Source organism: Salvelinus alpinus, chromosome 26, assembly GCF_045679555.1.
Source record: "Salvelinus alpinus chromosome 26, SLU_Salpinus.1, whole genome shotgun sequence".
In the NCBI taxonomy this organism is placed as follows: domain Eukaryota; kingdom Metazoa; phylum Chordata; class Actinopteri; order Salmoniformes; family Salmonidae; genus Salvelinus; species Salvelinus alpinus.
Window position 1 is genome coordinate 31,190,593 of NC_092111.1, and position 19,090 is coordinate 31,209,682.

Consider the following 19,090-nt stretch of genomic DNA (forward strand, 5'->3'; position numbering starts at 1 on the left):
TGCCATTTAGTTAAAAAACTTAACTAAATGGCCGTCCCTGTGGGACGGTTGAGCTAACGTAGGCTAATGCGATTAGCATGAGGTTGTAAGTTACAAGAACATTTCCCAGGACGTAGACATATCAGATTTTGGCAGAAAGCTTAAATTCTTGTTAATCTAACTGCACTGTCCAATTTACAGTAGCTATTACAGTGAAAGAATACCATGCTCTTGTTTGAGGAGAGTGCACAGTTTTGAACATGAAAAAGTTATTAATAAACAAATTAGGCACATTTCGGCAGTCTTGATACAAAAGTTTGAACAGAAATTCAATGGTTCATTGGATCAGTCTAAAACGTTGCACATACACTGCTGCCATCCAGTGGCCAAAATCTAAATTGTAACTGCGCTGAAATAATACATTATGGCCTTTCTCTTGCATTTCAAAGATGATGGAACAAAACAAAAAAATTAAACGGTTGGTTTTTTCTTTTTATTATCTTTCACCAGATCTAATGCGTTATATTTTCCTACATTCCTTTAGTCTAAAATTGGGGAAAAAAGGGGCCGATCCTTAAGAGGTTTTAATACATGAATTATTCATATTGGATGGATGATTTTGTATTGATGTTTGTAGCTAGTAGGCTGGCCTACTGTACACACAGGTAGGCAGGGCAGGTAGATAGACAAGGAAGGCAGGCTAGGTAGGCAAGGCAGCCAGGCAGGTAGGCAAGGCAGCCAGGCAGGTAGGTAGGTACAGTAGGGTGAGTAGGTAGATACAGTAGATAAAGTAGGTAGATACTTTAGGTACAGTATATAGATACAGTAGGTAGGTACAGTAGGTAGATAAAGTAGGTAGGTCCAGTCGGTAGATACAGTGGGTAGAGACAGTAGGTGTAGTAAATTAAAGTAGGTAGATACAATAGGTACAGTAGATAAATACAGTAGATACAGTAGGTACAGTATATAGATACAGTAGGTAGATACAGTAGTTGTAGTAAATAAATAAAGTAGGTAGATACAATAGGTACAGTAGAGAAATACAGTAGGTACAGTAGGTAGATACAGTATGTACAGTAGGTAGGGACAGTAGGTAAATATAGTAGGTACAGTAGATACAGTAGGTAGGTACAGCAGGTACATTATTCCAGTAGGTAGGTACAGTAGGAGGAGTATGTACAGTCGTGGCCAAAAGTTTTGAGAATGACACAAATATAAATTTTCACAAAGTCTGCTGCCTCAGTTTGGATGATGGCAAATTGCATATACTCCAGAATGTTATGAAGAGTGATCAGATTAATTGCAATTATTTACAAAGTCCCTCTTTGCCATGCAAATGAATCCCAAAAAAACATTTCCACTGCATTTCAGCCCTGCCACAAAAGGACGAGCTGACATCATGTCAGTGGTTGTCTCGTTAACACAGGTGTGAGTGTTGACGAGGACAAGGCTGGAGATCACTCTGTCATGCTGATTGAGTTCGAATAACAGACTGGAAGCTTCAAAAGGAGGGTGGTGATTGGAATCATTGTTCTTCCTCTGTCAACCATGGTTACCTGCAAGGAAACACTTGCCATCATCATTGCTTTGCACAAATAGGGCTTCACAGGCAAGGATATTGCTGCCAGTAAGATTGCACCTAAATCAACCATTTATCGGATCATCAAGAACTTCAAGGAGACCGGTTCAATTGTTGTGAAGAAGGCTTCAGGGCACCCCATAAAGTCCAGCAAGCGCCAGGACCATCTCCTACAGTTGATTCAGCTGCGGGATCGGGGCACCACCAGTACAGAGCTTGCTCAGGAATGGCAGCAGGCAGGTGTGAGTGCATCTGCACGCACAGTGAGGCGAAGACTTTTGGAGGATGGCCTGGTGTCAAGAAGGGCAGCAAAGAAGCCACTTCTCTCCAGGAGAAACATCAGGGACAGACTGATATTTTGCAAAAGGTACAGGGATTGGACTGCTGAGGACTGGGGTAAAGTCATTTTCTCTGATGAATCCCCTTTCCGATTGTTTGGGGCATCCGGAAAAAAGCTTGTCCGGAGAAGACAAGGTGAGCGCTACCGTCAGTCCTGTGTCATGCCAACAGTAAAGCATCCTGAGACCATTCATGTGTGGGGTTGCTTCTCAGCCAAGGGAGTGGGCTCACTCACAATGTTGCCTAAGAACACAGCCATGAATAAAGAATGGTACCAACACATCCTCCGAGAGCAACTTCTCCCAACCATCCAGGAACAGTTTGGTGATGAACAATGCCTTTTCCAGCATAATGGAGCACCTTGCCATAAGGCAAAAGTGATAACTAAGTGGCTCGGGGAACAAAACATCGATATTTTGGGTCCATGGCCAGGAAACTCCCCAGACCTTAATCCCATTGAGAACTTGTGGTCAATCCTCAAGAGGCGGGTGGACAAACAAAAACCCACAAATTCTGACAAACACCAAGCATTGATTATGCAAGAATGGGCTGCATCAGTCAGGATGTGGCCCAGAAGTTAATTGACAGCATTCCAGGGCGGATTGCAGAGGTCTTGAAAAAGAAGGGTTAACACTGCAAATATTGACTCTTTGCATCAACTTCATGTAATTGTCAATAAAAGCCTTTGACACTTATGAAATGCTTGTAATTATACTTCAGTATTCCATAGTAACATCTGACAAAAATATCTAAAGACACTGAGGCAGCAGACTTTGTGAAAATTATTATTTGTGTCATTCTCAAAACTTTTGGCCACGACTGTACAGTACAATAGGGGGAGGTAGGTACATACAGTAGGTACAGTAGGGCAGTAGGTATATACAGTATTTAGATACAGTAGGTACAGTATATACAGTGTATACAGTAGGTAGGTACAGTAGGGGAAGTAAGTAGGTACAGTAGGGGGTAAGTAGATACAGTAGGGGAAGTAAGTAGATACAGTAGGTACAGTAGATACAGTAGGGGCGGTAGATATATACAGTAGATAGATACAGTAAGTACAGTAGTTAGATACAGTAGGTACAGTAGGGGAAGTAAGTAAATACAGTAGGTATAGTAGATACAGTAACTACAGTAGGGGAAGTAGATAGATACAGTAGGTACAGTAAGTACAGTAGATAGATACAGTAAGTAGGTACAGTAGGTAGAGTAGATATATACAATAGATAGGTACAGTAGGTACAGTATGTAGATACAGTAGGTACAGTAGATACAGTTGGTAGGTACAGTGGGTACAGTAGGATAGGTATGTACAGTACAGTAAGGGAAGTAGGTACATATAGTAGGTACAGTAGGGCAGTAGGTATATACAGTATGTAGATAGAGTAGGTACAGTATATACAGTAGGTAGGTACAGTTGATACAGTAGGTACAGTAGGGGAAGTAGGTAGTAACAGTAGGTAAAGTAGGTAAAGTAGGTACAGTAGGGGGAGTAAGTAGATACAGTAACTACAGTAGGGTAAGTAGGTAGATACAGTAGGTACAGTAGATACAGTAGATAGATACAGTAGGTAGGTACAGTAGGTACAGTAGATAGATACAGTAGGTAAAGCAGATACATTATTACAGTAGGTAGGTACAGCAGGTAGGAACAGCAGGTACAGTAGTAGAAATATGTACAGTACAGTAAGGGAAAGTAGGTACATACAGTAGGTACAGTAGGGCAGTAGGTATATACAGTATGTCGATACAGTAGGTACAGTATATACAGTAGGTGGGTACAGTAGATACAGTAGGTAGATACAGTAGGTAAAGTATATACAGTATATACAGTAGGTAAAGTAGGTACAGTAGGTACATACAGTAGGTACAGTAGGGGGGTAAGTAGGTACAGTAGATACAGTAACTACAGTAGGGGGAGTAGGTAGATACAGTAGGTACAGTAGATAGATACAGTAAGTACAGTAGGTACAGTAGGTAGATACAGTAGGTAAAGCAGGTACATTATTACAGTAGGCAGGTACAGTAGGAGAAATATGTACAGTACAGTAGGGAAAGTAGGTACATACAGTAGGTACAGTAGGGCAGTAGGTATATACAGTATGTCGATACAGTAGGTACAGTAGGTAGGTACAGTAGATACAGTATGTAGATACAGTATGTAGATACAGTAGGTAAAGTATATACAGTATATACAGTAGGTAGGTACAGTAGATACAGTAGGTAAAGTAGGTACAGTAGATAGATACAGTAGGTACAGTAGGGGGGTAAGTAGATACAGTAGGTACAGTAGGGGAGGTAGGTAGATACAGTAAGTACAGTAGGTAGATACAGTAAGTACAGTAGGTACAGTAGGTAGATACAGTAGGTAAAGCAGGTACATTATTACAGTAGGTAGGTACAGCAGGTACAGTAGGAGAAATATGTACAGTACAGTAGGGAAAGTAGGTACATACAGTAGGTACAGTAGGGCAGTAGGTATATACAGTATGTCGATACAGTAGGTACAGTAGGTAGGTACAGTAGATACAGTATGTAGATACAGTATGTAGATACAGTAGGTAAAGTATATACAGTATATACAGTAGGTAGGTACAGTAGGTAAAGTAGGTACAGTAGATAGATACAGTAGGTACAGTATGAGGGTAAGTAGATACAGTAGGTACAGTAGGGGAGGTAGGTAGATACAGTAAGTACAGTAGGTAGATACAGTAGGAACAGTAGGTAGATATAGTAGCTACAGTTGGTAGATACTGTAGGTGAAGTAGATACAGTAGATAGATACAGTAGGTACGGTAGGTAAATACAGTAGGTACAGTAGGTAGATACAGTAGGTACAGTAGGGGTGGTAGGTAGATACAGTAAGTACAGTAGGTAGATACAGTAGGAACAGTAGGTAGATATAGTAGCTACAGTTGGTAGATACTGTTGGTGAAGTAGATACAGTAGATAGATACAGTAGGTACAGTAGGTGGATACAGTAGGTACAGTAGGTAGATACAGTTGGTACACTAGGTACAGTAGGTTAAGTAGGCACAGTAGGTACAGTAGGTAGAGTAGGTTGATAGTAGGTAAAGTAGATGCAGTAGGTACAGTGGGTAGGTACAGTAGGTAGATAAAATTGGTAGGTACAGTGGGTAGAAACTCAGTAGGTACAGTATATAGATACAGTAGGTACATTAGGTAGATACATTAGCTACAGTAGGTACAGTAGGTTAAGTAGGTACGGTAGGGAAAGTAGGTAGATACAGTAGGTACAGTAGAAGCAGTAGATACAGTAGGTGCAATACATAGATACAGTAGATACAGTAGGGGAAGTAGGTAGATACAGTAGGTGAAGTAGATACAGTAGGTACAGTGGGTAGATAAAGTAGGTAGGTACAGTAGGTACAGTAGATGCAGTAGGTACAGTAGATGCAGTAGGTTAAGTAAATACAATAGGTACAGTAGATGCAGTAGGTACAGTATGTTAAGTAGATACAATAGGTACAGTAGGTACAGTAGGTTAAGTAGATACAGTTGGTACAGTAGGGAAAGTAGATACAGTAGGTGAAGTAGATACAGTAGATGTAGTAGGTACAGTAGATACAGTAGGTAGATAAAGTAGGAAGGTACAGTAGATACAGTAGGTAGGTACAGCAGGTAGGAACAGCAGGTACAGTAGGAGAAATATGTACAGTACAGTAAGGGAAAGTAGGTACATACAGTAGGTACAGTAGGGCAGTAGGTATATACAGTATGTCGATACAGTAGGTACAGTATATACAGTAGGTAGGTACAGTAGATACAGTAGGTAGATACAGTAGGTAAAGTATATACAGTATATACAGTAGGTACAGTAGGTACAGTAGGTACATACAGTAGGTACAGTAGGGGGTAAGTAGGTACAGTAAGTACAGTAGGGGGAGTAGGTAGATACAGTAGGTACAGTAGATAGATACAGTAAGTACAGTAGGTAGATACAGTAGGTAAAGCAGGTACATTATTACAGTAGGTAGGTACAGCAGGTACAGTAGGAGAAATATGTACAGTACAGTAGGGAAAGTAGGTACATACAGTAGGTACAGTAGGGCAGTAGGTATATACAGTATGTTGATACAGTAGGTACAGTATATACAGTAGGTAGGTACAGTAGATACAGTAGGTAGATACAGTAGGTAAAGTATATACAGTATATACAGTAGGTAGGTACAGTAGATACAGTAGGTAAAGTAGGTACAGTAGATAGATACCGTAGGTACAGTAGGGGGGTAAGTAGATACAGTAGGTACAGTAGGGGAGGTAGGTAGATACAGTAAGTACAGTAGGTAGATACAGTAGCAACAGTAGGTAGATATAGTAGCTACAGTTGATAGATACTGTAGGTGAAGTAGATACAGTAGATATATACAGTAGGTACAGTAGGTAAATACAGTAGTTACAGTAGGTAGATACAGTAGATACAGTAGCTACAGTAGGGGAGGTAGGTAGATACAGTAAGTACAGTAGGTAGATACAGTAGGAACAGTAGGTAGATATAGTAGCTACAGTTGGTAGATACTGTTGGTGAAGTAGATACAGTAGATAGATACAGTAGGTACAGTAGGTACAGTAGGTAGATACAGTTGGTACACTAGGTATAGTAGGTTAAGTAGGCACAGTAGGTACAGTAGGTGATACAGTAGGTGGATACAGTAGGTGGATACAGTAGGTACAGTAGGTTGATAGTAGGTAAAGTAGATGCAGTGGGTAGGTACAGTAGGTAGATAAAATTGGTAGGTACAGTGGGTAGAAACTCAGTAGGTACAGTAGATAGATACAGTAGGTACATTAGGTAGATACATTAGCTACAGTAGGTTAAGTAGGTACGGTAGGGAAAGTAGGTAGATACAGTAGGTACAGTAGAAGCAGTAGATACAGTAGGTACAGTACATAGATACAGTAGGGGAAGTAGGTAGATACAGTAGGTGAAGTAGATACAGTAGGTACAGTGGGTAGATAAAGTAGGTAGGTACAGTAGGTACAGTAGATGCAGTAGATTAAGTAAATACAATATGTACAGTAGATACAGTAGGTACAGTAGGTACAGTATGTTAAGTAGATACAATAGGTACAGTAGGTTAGGTAGATACAGTAGGGAAAGTAGATACAGTAGGTGAAGTAGATACAGTAGATGTAGTAGGTACAGTAGATACAGTAGGTAGATAAAGTAGGAAGGTACAGTAGATACAGTAGGTGGATAAAGTAGGAAGGTACAGTAGGTGCAGTAGGTGAAGTCAGTACAGTAGGTGCGGTAGATACAGTAGGTAGGTACAGTAGTTAGATACAGTAGGTCGGTACAGTAGATTCAGTAGGTAAAGTAGGTTGTACTGCAATAATTTATAATGTCAAAATATGTTTGTTTATAACCAAATATGGAGTGTCGTTGAGCAACTATCTTCATTTACTGCCATCAAGCCCGGTATGTACTTCCCAAAAAATGTACAAGCAACTGAAAAAATATATTGTTTGGAAATAATGTGTATTGTTTTGCATGCTCCAAATCCACTTCTTCGAAAAGATCACTCTAAAAACGTAACTCAAAAAAATTGATGTAGTTCTGTCCTTGAGCTGTTCTTGCCTATTAATGTTCTGTACTATGTCATGTTTCATGTTTTGTGTGGAGCCCAGGAAGAGTAGCTGCTGCTTTTGCAACAGCTAGTGGGGATCCTAATAAAATACCAAATACCAAAAATACCCTATATGGTCTACTTAATCTACTTACAAAAAATAATATATATTATTGCGCTCCGTGTAGCGTGTGTGAAACAACAGGTTGACATGACGTTCATACACTGTTGTAAGCGATAAAATCAATGATGTTTCGGGATACTGTACTGCTGCTGGATCAGCCGACCTGTGGGGGGCAGTAATGAGTGTTTTTATTGGAGGTGCCTAAGAGGTGGATTTGGGCATGCACACTTGGTAAACAACAATACTGATTATTTCCAGACAATTTTTTCGGTTGCTTGTGAATTTTTATTTAGACCTTTTTTGGAAGTACTTACTAGGCGTGACCGCAGTAAATTAATATCGTTGCTCAGCGAAACTCCATATGTGGTGGGTAACTAATCTATTTTGACATTATAATGCTTGCAAAGCTGTCTAATGGGAAAATGATTAGCAAACTGGCCTCGAGAGGAGACTTGTCATATGCATCTTCTCCTCCTCTGCCCAGATTCTGGTTCACCTAACATGCTATACTGAGTTTATGGACCCAGCCAACTCCTTATTAAAAATGTACTTCCGCTTGAATTCCGCTTGTAGGCTTACCTGAAACAGAAAAGAGGTGGCCAGAGGTTAGAGAGGCAGACCAGTATCCGGAAAGTTGTGGAAAAACTCGGAACTGAACTGGCAGCCTGCTGAGGGCTGCTGCGTCCGATCCTGGGAACCATCTCCTTCCATTGTGCCCTTGAGCAAGTCACTTTACCCCTAAAAACTGCTCTCGATCCAGGAGTGCTGCTACCTGGTGGCTAACCCTGTTCCTCTCCAAGTGTGTGTGTATTTGTTGGGGTAGAGATAGATGCATTTCTGTTTCTCACAAAAGTTATTCTAGTCTATTCAGAGGACTCATCCCATTCACTTCTTATGTAATATGCACAAAATAATTAAATCGTTAGACTATACCTCATGGTAATATAGGCCTATAGGTCTCCAATGAAAAGACCTATAACAATTAAATAAACCTTCATTATTTTGGATTGATTGATTACTTACGGTATGCAACAATAGCCTACCTACATTTTGAGTATCCGGCTACAAATGATACCCGGCCCCCACAATGACAGGAATGAATGTATTGTTGCGTGTGGCGGTGCTGATTCTACTGCAAGCATCAAGGGGATCGTACATTCCCTCATTCACCACAGAGCGGCGCCATTTTACCACAATACGCGCGTTGTTCAGGTGCGTGCACCATCCACAAACCCTACAGAGTTTGGTCGTTTTATTAAGTAAATGCGTGTTGTATTGTTTCAATGCGTTTTGGTGAGGTTTAACGTGCCTGTTGTTGACAAACAAATCATCGAGTTTAATAAAGTAGTTTCCATAGAGTTTCACGTGTCTAATAATGAATTTGATGCAGAAATGTTAATCGTTATGATGTAGACCTTGCTGTAATTTTAAAATGAACATAGGCCTACAAATGAATGATCAAAGGACTCTTCTGAACAGATACATTTTATACATTGGACATATAGGCCTGTCGACTCACAATATGGAGTAAAAACAAACAAAAACATTGTTTCATGGCACATGTGAGTGACTGGTTATTTATTTATAAATATGCTAGTAAAACAGAAATCTAGTTTGATATTTTCGTTGCATTACCTGCATTTTATTTGGAGGCAATCGAAACAGTTTCATTTCTGAATGTGCATCAAGTCCAATCAAAATTAAGATAAATACTGTAGTAATTTCTTTATTTTGTTTCGTTTGTCAAAGGCAGATAATACAACCAACAGTCGTAATGTTTTAATACTGAAGCTCACGATAGACCAATATATCCATGTGGACGTTTTGGAAACTGTAATTTACCCCCCTAAATTGTCCACCGATGACATGACACACAGTTTAATTGCCCATTTTGATTGATAGTAAAAACACAACAAAGTATAGCCTGAGTCGTATATCGCCTATGGCAAACTGGTCGAGCGAGTTGGGGTGTATGCTGCCTGCGCGCCTTGGCCAATGGAACCAGATCCTCCCTGCAGTGCGTAAGAGCGCAATTTAGGATTTAACCAGGTCTTTGCTGTGGGGCTGGCAGCAGTTCGAGAGAGCCCGTCGGCGAAAGCACACATCACACAATGCAAGTGTAGTCTTCACTCAGTCTTCAGACGTCTCAGTGGAAACAGACTTCCCTTTAACGTTGCTGCTTCGAACTATGACTGGAGTATTCGACCGAAGGATTCCGAGTATCAAACCTGCCGACTTCCAGAACCCTTTTCAGCTTTCCACCACCATGCATCACCCGTCTCAGGAATCTCCTACGCTACCCGAGTCTACGGCCACGGATTCTGGCTACTACAGCCCTGCTGGAGCAGTGCACCATGGCTATTGTTCGCCTAACTCCACCTCGTATGGGAAACCGCTCAATGCCTATCAATACCAGTACCACGGCGTAAACGGATCTGCGGGAAATTACCCTGCAAAAACATACCCAGACTACAGCGCATACACAGCCTCTGCTTACCACCAATATGCTGGAACTTATAGCAGAGTACAACCACAGCCATTAAGTCCGCAAGGTAATTAGCCTACATTATTATTCTTGTTGTTGTTGTTGTTGTTGTTATTATTGTTGTTGTTATTTAATCAAGTGTATGCTTTGTTCGAGCTCTCACACAATTTTTTACACGCGAATAGCCTATTTGAAGCAAAGATATTTTACACCATGGTAAAATTCTTGAAATTAAATTCGGTAAAGGGGCACACATTTTTCTGAAAGTAATTCTGTAAAAATGACACTTTTCCTTTACCGGTTAGACTCTGCTATACGCATTTGCTTCAATCTATTTGTCTATAAATTGACAGAGAGCCCTCCTTAAGAGACATGTGTCCACGGGATGTCCTCTTGATTTGATCTCTCTGAAATAGATGGTATAACCGGGAAATATGACTGCATTGTGCAAATACTTTATACTTAGTTCGTTTATACACCACATATAAAGTAATTTCTTTCTTTCAGAAAAAGAGGTAGCAGAACCTGAAGTGAGAATGGTAAACGGAAAGCCCAAGAAAATCAGAAAACCAAGAACAATCTACTCCAGTTTTCAGCTCGCCGCCCTGCAGCGGAGATTTCAGAATACACAGTACCTCGCGCTGCCGGAGAGAGCAGAGCTCGCGGCTTCGTTGGGACTCACGCAAACGCAGGTAAATAGCTTACTATTCTTCAACTTCATTGTCTGTTCAAAGTTGCATTCTATTTTGTTTAGTTTTTTAAATCAAAATGATCACTTGTTCTATGTTGTTATCCTTCACTGGGATTGTCCGTTCAAAATTGCATTACGTTTACAATATACATTTCATGCGTAATGTGTGCGTAATTAACGAAAACACATCGCCCCAATGCTTACTTCATATGAATACTTTAGTATTATGGAATTTGTGGGTTTTAATATGCTTTTATTTATGAACTCGTTTTAACATAATTCTCATCCATCCCCAGGTCAAAATATGGTTCCAGAACAAAAGGTCGAAACTGAAGAAAATCATGAAGAACGGCGAACTCCCACCGGAACACAGCCCGAGCTCCAGCGATCCCATGGCTTGCAACTCTCCTCATTCACCCGCCGTCTGGGACACGCAGGGCCCGTCCAGGCCTCACAGCCACCAGGCACAGAACAACAACTCGGCGGCATCCACCTTTTTGGAAAACTCCGCCTCTTGGTACTCCGCGGCTGGTGCCATGAATTCTCACCTCCAGGCCCCCAACTCGATACAGCACTCTTTGGTTCTCGGATCGGGGACGTTATACTGAAACCCAGTTCAACAAATATTTCATTGTATGGGACTCGTGTTTAAAAGATTCAGAGGAATATGCAATGTATTGATGACAGTCATAGAAGAACGTGTATAATGTGTAAATGTGTGCATGTAATTTATTGCATTTTGGAAGACTAATTAAACGTTTTAAATGGACAATGGAACCCAGACACTTTCAATGGCGCCCTCCTGAATTAACACTTTAAGGCAATTGTTTTGCTTATACCCACAAATCCCTCATGATTACTGATATAGCATGTAGGCCTAGATAGGCTATTCGCACTGAATATCAAGGACTCCATAACATGACACTATAAGCCTACTTTCTGTGAGACACTTTAAATCCATGTACAGCTCAAACTCGAGTTTAATTGCCTGAACTGTCTTTGTGCCCATATTTGGTCAGTGGTGCAAAGTAGTGATTCACTTTAAATAATAATTTGGCCACACATCTATCAACAAGGAGATGGGTCTAATGACCTTGGGCTAAACAGTTAGGCTGTTTCATTTTCAACAACCACGGAATTCTCATCGGGAGTAACCTGCAGGTATCTCAAAAGGTTAAGATAGATTTATTTCGTGTCATGTCAAGTTATTCATTTGAATACTACAACCTGTTTTATGGTTATGTGCATATAAACATGCCCATAGTAAATCGTTTTCAGCGGATCCATAACCGACTAAACAGAACCTATATCGAAGAGAGAAGCATCATTGAGTGTATAATAATTAACATTTTTGAAGGGAGTGTTTTGAATTACAATTGAATTTGGATGGATTGATTGCAGGTATCATATCATATTAATCCTTTTGAAATATTTTTTTCTGAAAGAGAAATACCCAAGGAATGGCATGATATTGTTAACTCTATTAAACAGTCATAAGAAAACATATAATTCAGTTTTTGTTCTTGTTGTTCGTGTAAACCAAACAATGAAATGTTGTGAAGATACACACAACATGGATACTATTTTCTTCCAGGTTAATTCTACTTTTAGGTTTATGTTAAGACAAACAAATAAATTAGGTCGTTTTATTATTAGGCTATTATTATTATTATTAATTAAATCGTGTTACAGTGAAGCACATTTCAGTCTTGTGTTTTGGAGTTGCATCTGGATTCTGAACTTCCCCAAAGAATATGGGTGTCGGTCTGGCAGACAGTCTGCAGCAGTGCTCTCTTTGTGTCCCCTACAATTAGCTGCTTTGAATGGCAGAGAGGAGGCGAAGGGGCGGCACGTAGATCTGAGACAATCCGCATTCCTGTGGGGGCAGATCGGCTCCAGAGCTCTGCCACTCCCGCGGCCACAGCCCACCTCCGTCAGACCTTCCGGGTAAAATAAAATCTTTAACATTTGAACATATCATTAGGCCTACTACCAGTGTTGCCACTGCAAACCACTAAACAAATAGGCCTACTGCACTGAAGCGAACATCTTGTTCCAGACTTTACATAAAACATGTTATCATTATGCACCAATAGCCTATTTAAACGAATCAACCAAGAAACAATCACACTACAACACACACACACACACACACACACACACACACACACACACACACACACACACACACACACACACACACACACACACACACACACACACACACACACACACACACACACACACACACACACACACACACACACACACACACACACAGGGCGAGGACACATTTAACACCAGTTTAAGATAGCCTGGACACATGATAATGTTGTTAAGCGTCTGACCTAAGGATTCACAATACATAATACACCAATGTTGACATGGTTGTGCATGTAACTGAATGCTCGTCTCATCTCTCTGGTTTCCCCAAGGGCCTGACTGTCCTGGCTGAATATAGCCTTAGCAAGCAAGCGATGCACTTGGACATGTTCAGCTGAAATAATTGAGCAAAAAATAAAACGGTTTGCTGAACGCTAATCCAAAACATGAACGTGGTTTATATCAACCTAATTTCTACATGTCACGTGCTTCCGTAATTACATTGCCAGTAGGCTACTCGAGAAATCTACGTTTGATTTTCATATTACTGTTTATCCTCCCTCCACACCCGTCCCCCAACACACACGCACAGGCACACACACACACACACACACACACACACACACACACACACACACACACACACACACACACACACACACACACACACACACACACACACACACACGCCATTATATCGAGAGCCCCGTTAAATTCCAACTGAACATTTTCCACTCAGCGAGTTCCCTTGCAAATCGAGTCTAAATAATGACAGTTAGCTTTACTAGCTTCAACTATAACACTCAACAATAATTATACTCCAGGATTAGGCCTCCATTATCATAATCTGGACATTGACAATTACCTATAATTTGCAAAGATGCGCTTGCTTCTTGATTGCAGAAGGCTTTTTTCTAGCTCACCATCACTAAACAGTGACAGTAATAACAGCTAATTTTGCAGGCAATATATAAGAGGTACCGCGGTGTAAATACACTTTCACACCTGGATGTGCTTACTCAACCACGAGCAGTAGAACCGTGTTCTGTCGGAGACAGTGTTCCCATTCGAAGCCCAAGCTTTTTGACCACTGCTAACACTATTGTAGGCTAAAGAATCGTATGAAGGTAAGGCTATATTTTTTTATTTATCATGATGAAGCTATCTCAGTAGCCTAGCTAGGTCGTTGCGCTCTATGAATCCCTATGGGGGATTGTTACACACTTTTGTTTAAGAATGTTATAACCTACCTTATTAAGTGACACTATTGATTGTGTTTTACTAAGCTTTTGGAAGTTATGTGATAAATAGCAGCATGCATTCAACACTAGCCTATACTAGCAGCCTACATTGGCTTTTTATTCTAGCCTATCTATTTGTCAGGTGTTTTTATTTGTCAGACGGGACAATTTTATTTATATCTAAAGACAACCTTTGCCAATTCGGATTTTAGAATCAAATGCAATCATGACGCCAAACTGATACTAGGCATAGCCTGAAACCTATAGTGATATCCGGCAGTTATAATATACCCTGGATATATGGTCTGTCTCCTAACCTACAGCAGACTAACATACTGCATCAATCTATCTTAGCCGGAAAACCACAAATATCTGGGAGTGTTGACATCTCCCTCTCTTACCATATCTCTCTCTCTCTCCATCTCTCTCGATGTAAATATTCAATTAATCGTGGCCTCCCAAGAGCTCTTGTCCTCGTGTTTTCATTTGTTCTCTTCTGTTCCCTCTCCCTGTCTCATCAAGTTGCTTTCTATCTGAGCTATATCTATTTTTGTTCATTTGAATCAATTTAATGAAATAATATGAAACATTTGCATTGTTTGGGTCTTTTCACAACTTGGATGCCTCCACCAATGAGAAATAGCATTCTTGCTATTGCAACTATTTGCATATCCTATCAAATTCAGTTTTTATGACGATATAGGCTTATTGTAAAAAAGATGATTTGCCCAAGTCCTTCGAGTGTGAAAAGACCACACCGCGCACTTTCTGCTTTACTAGTTACTCTCGGCCAATATAGGAAAGTTATTAAGCGAAAGGTTATTTACGGGGGTTTGGGGAATAACTCAAACTATATATACAAATATAGGCCTATAGATATGGTCGTGATAGGGCCTGTTTGGTCAAATGGGGCCCATGCAGGTAAACTGTGCCAGTGGGGCATTCACGACTTGACAGCTGCAGACACTTTCTCTTGTTTTTTTACATTGTAATTTCTGATAATATCCCAACTGTTCACTGCTCTCAGCAATTTGTATATGAATAACCGAATAATTTCCCGCTTTTGTTCCGCGTCTGTGCTACCTCAAATCCAAATAAAGATGCCTTTTAGTATTAAAAGTGGTAGAAAATTACAGGTAATTATCTTTGACGGTAAAAACGCTGTAATCAGCGGGCTACATCAAAAATTACCCTAATTATGCCTGCATTTATGAGAATGGAAAAAAGCCTCACTTGGATAAAACCCATAAATTGTCCCAAATATCTCCTTCATATTGAACGGGACTGCAGCTGGATGCTTTGTTCAAGATCGATCCCGTGGAGCTTGGCATTTAGCGTCTTGCATTAGGACGGGCAGAGAGGAGAAAAACATTGTGTCAATACTTCTAATAATTGAGGCAGAAAATGACAAGATTAACAGGACAAGGAGCTACCATCTTTTTCGTGATAAATTGAGAGAGGGGAGCAGGGTAAGTTAATTTCCTCTGGTGTTGTTTAATATATATTGACAATTTTGTTCGTTTGCAGTGCATTGACAATGTCTATTTTATAAAGAGGAAACATAATGTTATGACGAATAGCCTGTAAGTTTTTCATGAAAAACCATATGGGACCTACATTTTAGAACGTCCATATGACATCTTGACAAGGAGCGATTCATCAGTCATTTTTACATATATCAACCATCTTCATCTTGCAGTACAAAACACGATACTTTGTTTTAAGTCATGGATTAATCCATTTATGAAAGACAAAACATAAAAGTGAATGTACAACTAAAATCGAAGAATATATTTACAGACAGACAGATTGCTTTGTTTTGCATGAGAAAAACACACAGTCAAAGAGCAGTTAAGATTTCAACAATATATCATGGCATCATGTTCAACCCGCAAAAAAACGCGTGAGTGTAGTCCATTCTGTGCCCAAGTGACGGGCTGAATGTCGGTGATATTTTTGGTATATTGACAGTCAGATGTTGACATGAATGAAAGCAACAAAGGCAATCCCACTGAACAGTCATTGGTAAATTAATACGTTTCGTTCCTTTAGGGTGTGTCATATCACAGTCTTTGTCCTCAAGTATCCTTCAAAAGCAGCCGACCCTGTCTCCAATGAATCTCTCTGTTCGAACGGGGCACCCCTTTTGTCTCGAGGCTGACGGAAATCAATTGTGCAGGTAAAACTATGAAGGTTCGAACGTCTTGAGTCAGACCTCGGGCCTTCCCGCCCTTTACGCAGTCTATCTCTGCATTGTCTCTTGATGTGGGGAGGAGTACCAGTGAGAATACCCGGGCATGTAGCCGTTGGCCGCCATGTTAACTCCTTTGCTGGACGCTGACACGTCCCATATTGGAGGAATTGCTGGAGAGCGGGGAGACAGGCCGATGGAACCAGGCATAGTAGGGTCGCTCTCGTGTGGGTTGCCACCTGCCTTCAGCAGCTTCTTGAACTTTGACCTTTTATTCTGGAACCATATCTTTACCTGCACAAGATGGCAGGAAGGCAAGGGAAGACCAGATGACAGACAACGATTATATCATTAATGTATTTATTCATCTATTAACATTTTTATAAATAGGCTTATAGACCAACTGATATGTTGAATATGATTTAGGAGCCCTACATAACATTATTACAATACATTCGCGCAGGCCTACATTCAAACCTGCACCTTAGATGCTGCTGCCCTATATACATAGGCATGGAATCACTGGTCACTTTAATAATGTTCACATATTGCTTTAATCATTTCATATGTATATACTGTAGTGCATTCTACTGTATTTTAGTCAATGCCTAAAATGTATATATTTGTTCATTCCATTATTTTATTTTTTAGATTTGTGTGTATTGTTGTGAATTGTTAGATATTACTGCACTGTTGGAGCTAGGAACACAAGCATTTCGCTACACCTGCAATAACATCTGCTAAATATTTGTATGTGACCAATACAATTTGATTTGATTTGATAGGTTAAAAAAAAGTAAATATTATGAAGGAATCCTAAATTGGTCAACAACAAAAACACAATACCCAGACCAATTTTAGCGTATAGGGTAGTAATAACAATAATAATCACAATAGTAATAGGCCTACTAATAACACTAATAAATAATAATAATAAATGATAATAAAGCGCCAATAACAATATAATAATGTATACCCTTTTGTATAATAATTCATGTTTTGAGAATAGGCCTACCTGTGTCTGTGTTAGTCCGAGAGAAGCAGCTAGCTCAGCGCGTTCTGGCAGGGCGAGGTATTGTGTTTGCTGAAAACGGTGATTTAAAGCTTGAAGCTGCAAACTAGAATAAATCGTCCGAGGTTTGCGAATCTTCTTGCCTTTCCCGTTGAAACGAATTTCTCCGTTTTCAATCACTGTTGTTTTCTGCTGCTCTGCAACAAAAAAGGGCAATGTTAAAAAAAGGGCAATGTAATATGTTAAGGACAAACATATTCCACAACAAATAGGCCTAGTTTATAATTCCCCTAGTATAATTAATTTAATAGAATATAATAGTTCCAAATCTATTTAAATGTCTAAATATCTAATAAGGAAAATATATGAGAAAACCAATGATAGGCCTTCTCTATTATTAAATTCAGACCACTAATACATATTCACGTGTCACATTCACTCAATCCAGTCCACCATTATTGTAATCATCATCGAATCTTCTGTCATATTTAGGATATTGCTCGTAATGACATGCCAATTAAATGCTAATTATAACTTTCAAAGCAAGTAGACCGCTTAATTCCAAGAATAATTCGTGAGGATTCCTCGCTTGTCATTATCATTATACCCTGTGCAAAGAATAGCCATAGAATAGGATCTATAACAAAAAGAGACAACATGAACTAAATATAATATAGAAAAAATAGGCAACATATAAATTGTCATTCAGATACAATTTGAAATTAATTTGCCATTCAACCGTCTGCTGGACGTTTATTGTGCTTTATCTTTTACTTGGCCGATTTTAGACAAAGATATGTCCCTCGCTTTGTTATCGCTGCACGATGAAAACGATATTGAGCATATTTCTTGTCATGAATGGGAAAGCATCTTACCTGTGCTGTCTAACCTTGTCTGACCGCCAGTGGTGTTATTGTGGTAGGACGGCAGGTACGGGCTGTGGTGGGGGTGGCTCACGTAGGAGTACGGTAGCGACCTGTTGTAAGAATTGTTGCCGGAGTACGGAGAGTTATCGTGCTGATGGTGAGCTGGGTGCGACCCGGAATGGAGACAGTGCAGCGGGTAGTGGCTGGCAGCCATCGACGGAGAGCTCTGTTGTGAGTGGGACTGCTGACCAAACTCCATGAAAGCCGACTTGGACGAGTCCTGAGCCTCCAGACCGTTAGCCATCGTAGTCATGGTCATCATCAAATGTTCTGCCTTGAGAGCACTCGCCCCCTCTCTCAAGTCCAAATGGGTTCTCTCGCTGTGTTGTTGTCTCTCTCCTCAGCGAACAGATATTGTCCTATTAAGACCCGAATTACTCAGTTGCTTCGATTTTTTTTCTCCTCTGGTATTCTTACTTGGTATGGCGCAAGTTGGGCATAAGTTAATGCAGAGATTTAAGGTGGATTCTGTTAAAATTGAGTCCTTGCTTCCAGACTTGATGCAGACACTACAAGAAAAATGGTTTGTCTCCAAAGGGCAACGCCTTCCGATTGGTCATTCAACCCAACGTCATCAGTTGTGTGCTTCACTAGTCTTCAGTGTGAGTTAACCCACCTTACCAGCTCCCACTGCAGCCACAACTATGGTGGGAGAACCTCATAATTCCTACGGAGAATATAGTCAAACGCAAGGTATAATAATTATGCCAGCCCTTTGGAATAGTCCATTTGTTTTAGGATTAATCCTCAACCCCAAATTACGCAAAACGTATCCCACACCAGTTTGATTTAGCCTAACGAACGAATATCATCTTGAACACACCATATCATC

The 19,090-nt window shown here is 40.2% G+C and overlaps 2 protein-coding genes across 2 annotated transcripts; one reads left to right on the forward strand and one right to left on the reverse strand.

The window, feature by feature from the left end:
- The first annotated feature begins 9,540 nt into the window (after nt 1-9,540).
- dlx5a (distal-less homeobox 5a) lies at nt 9,541-11,557 on the forward strand. Its single transcript, XM_071368726.1, has 3 exons — nt 9,541-10,161; nt 10,602-10,786; nt 11,082-11,557. Exons 1-3 carry the CDS (start codon nt 9,798-9,800, stop codon nt 11,391-11,393), a joined length of 861 nt encoding a protein of 286 aa, XP_071224827.1. The 5' UTR covers nt 9,541-9,797; the 3' UTR covers nt 11,394-11,557.
- A 4,042-nt stretch (nt 11,558-15,599) lies between these two features.
- Nucleotides 15,600-18,764, reverse strand: dlx6a (distal-less homeobox 6a). Its single transcript, XM_071368727.1, has 3 exons — nt 18,208-18,764; nt 17,336-17,529; nt 15,600-16,614 (listed from the first exon to the last, which is right to left on the reverse strand). Exons 1-3 carry the CDS (start codon nt 18,518-18,520, stop codon nt 16,372-16,374), a joined length of 750 nt encoding a protein of 249 aa, XP_071224828.1. The 5' UTR covers nt 18,521-18,764; the 3' UTR covers nt 15,600-16,371.
- Between the last annotated feature and the right edge of the window lie 326 nt (nt 18,765-19,090).

Bases quoted from the DNA above. Each gene is read 5' to 3' on its own strand.
- dlx6a (XM_071368727.1), bottom strand. From the start codon at position 18,520: ATGATGACCATGACTACGATGGCTAACGGTCTGGAGGCTCAGGACTCG. The intron at 17,530-18,207 runs GTAAGATGCTTT...TTTTTGTTGCAG, and splicing joins GACAAGGTTAGACAGCACAG to AGCAGCAGAAAACAACAGTG. The intron at 16,615-17,335 runs GTAGGCCTATTC...CATCTTGTGCAG, and splicing joins TCGGACTAACACAGACACAG to GTAAAGATATGGTTCCAGAA.
- dlx5a (XM_071368726.1), top strand. From the start codon at position 9,798: ATGACTGGAGTATTCGACCGAAGGATTCCGAGTATCAAACCTGCCGAC. The intron at 10,162-10,601 runs GTAATTAGCCTA...TCTTTCTTTCAG, and splicing joins ACAGCCATTAAGTCCGCAAG to AAAAAGAGGTAGCAGAACCT. The intron at 10,787-11,081 runs GTAAATAGCTTA...ATCCATCCCCAG, and splicing joins TGGGACTCACGCAAACGCAG to GTCAAAATATGGTTCCAGAA.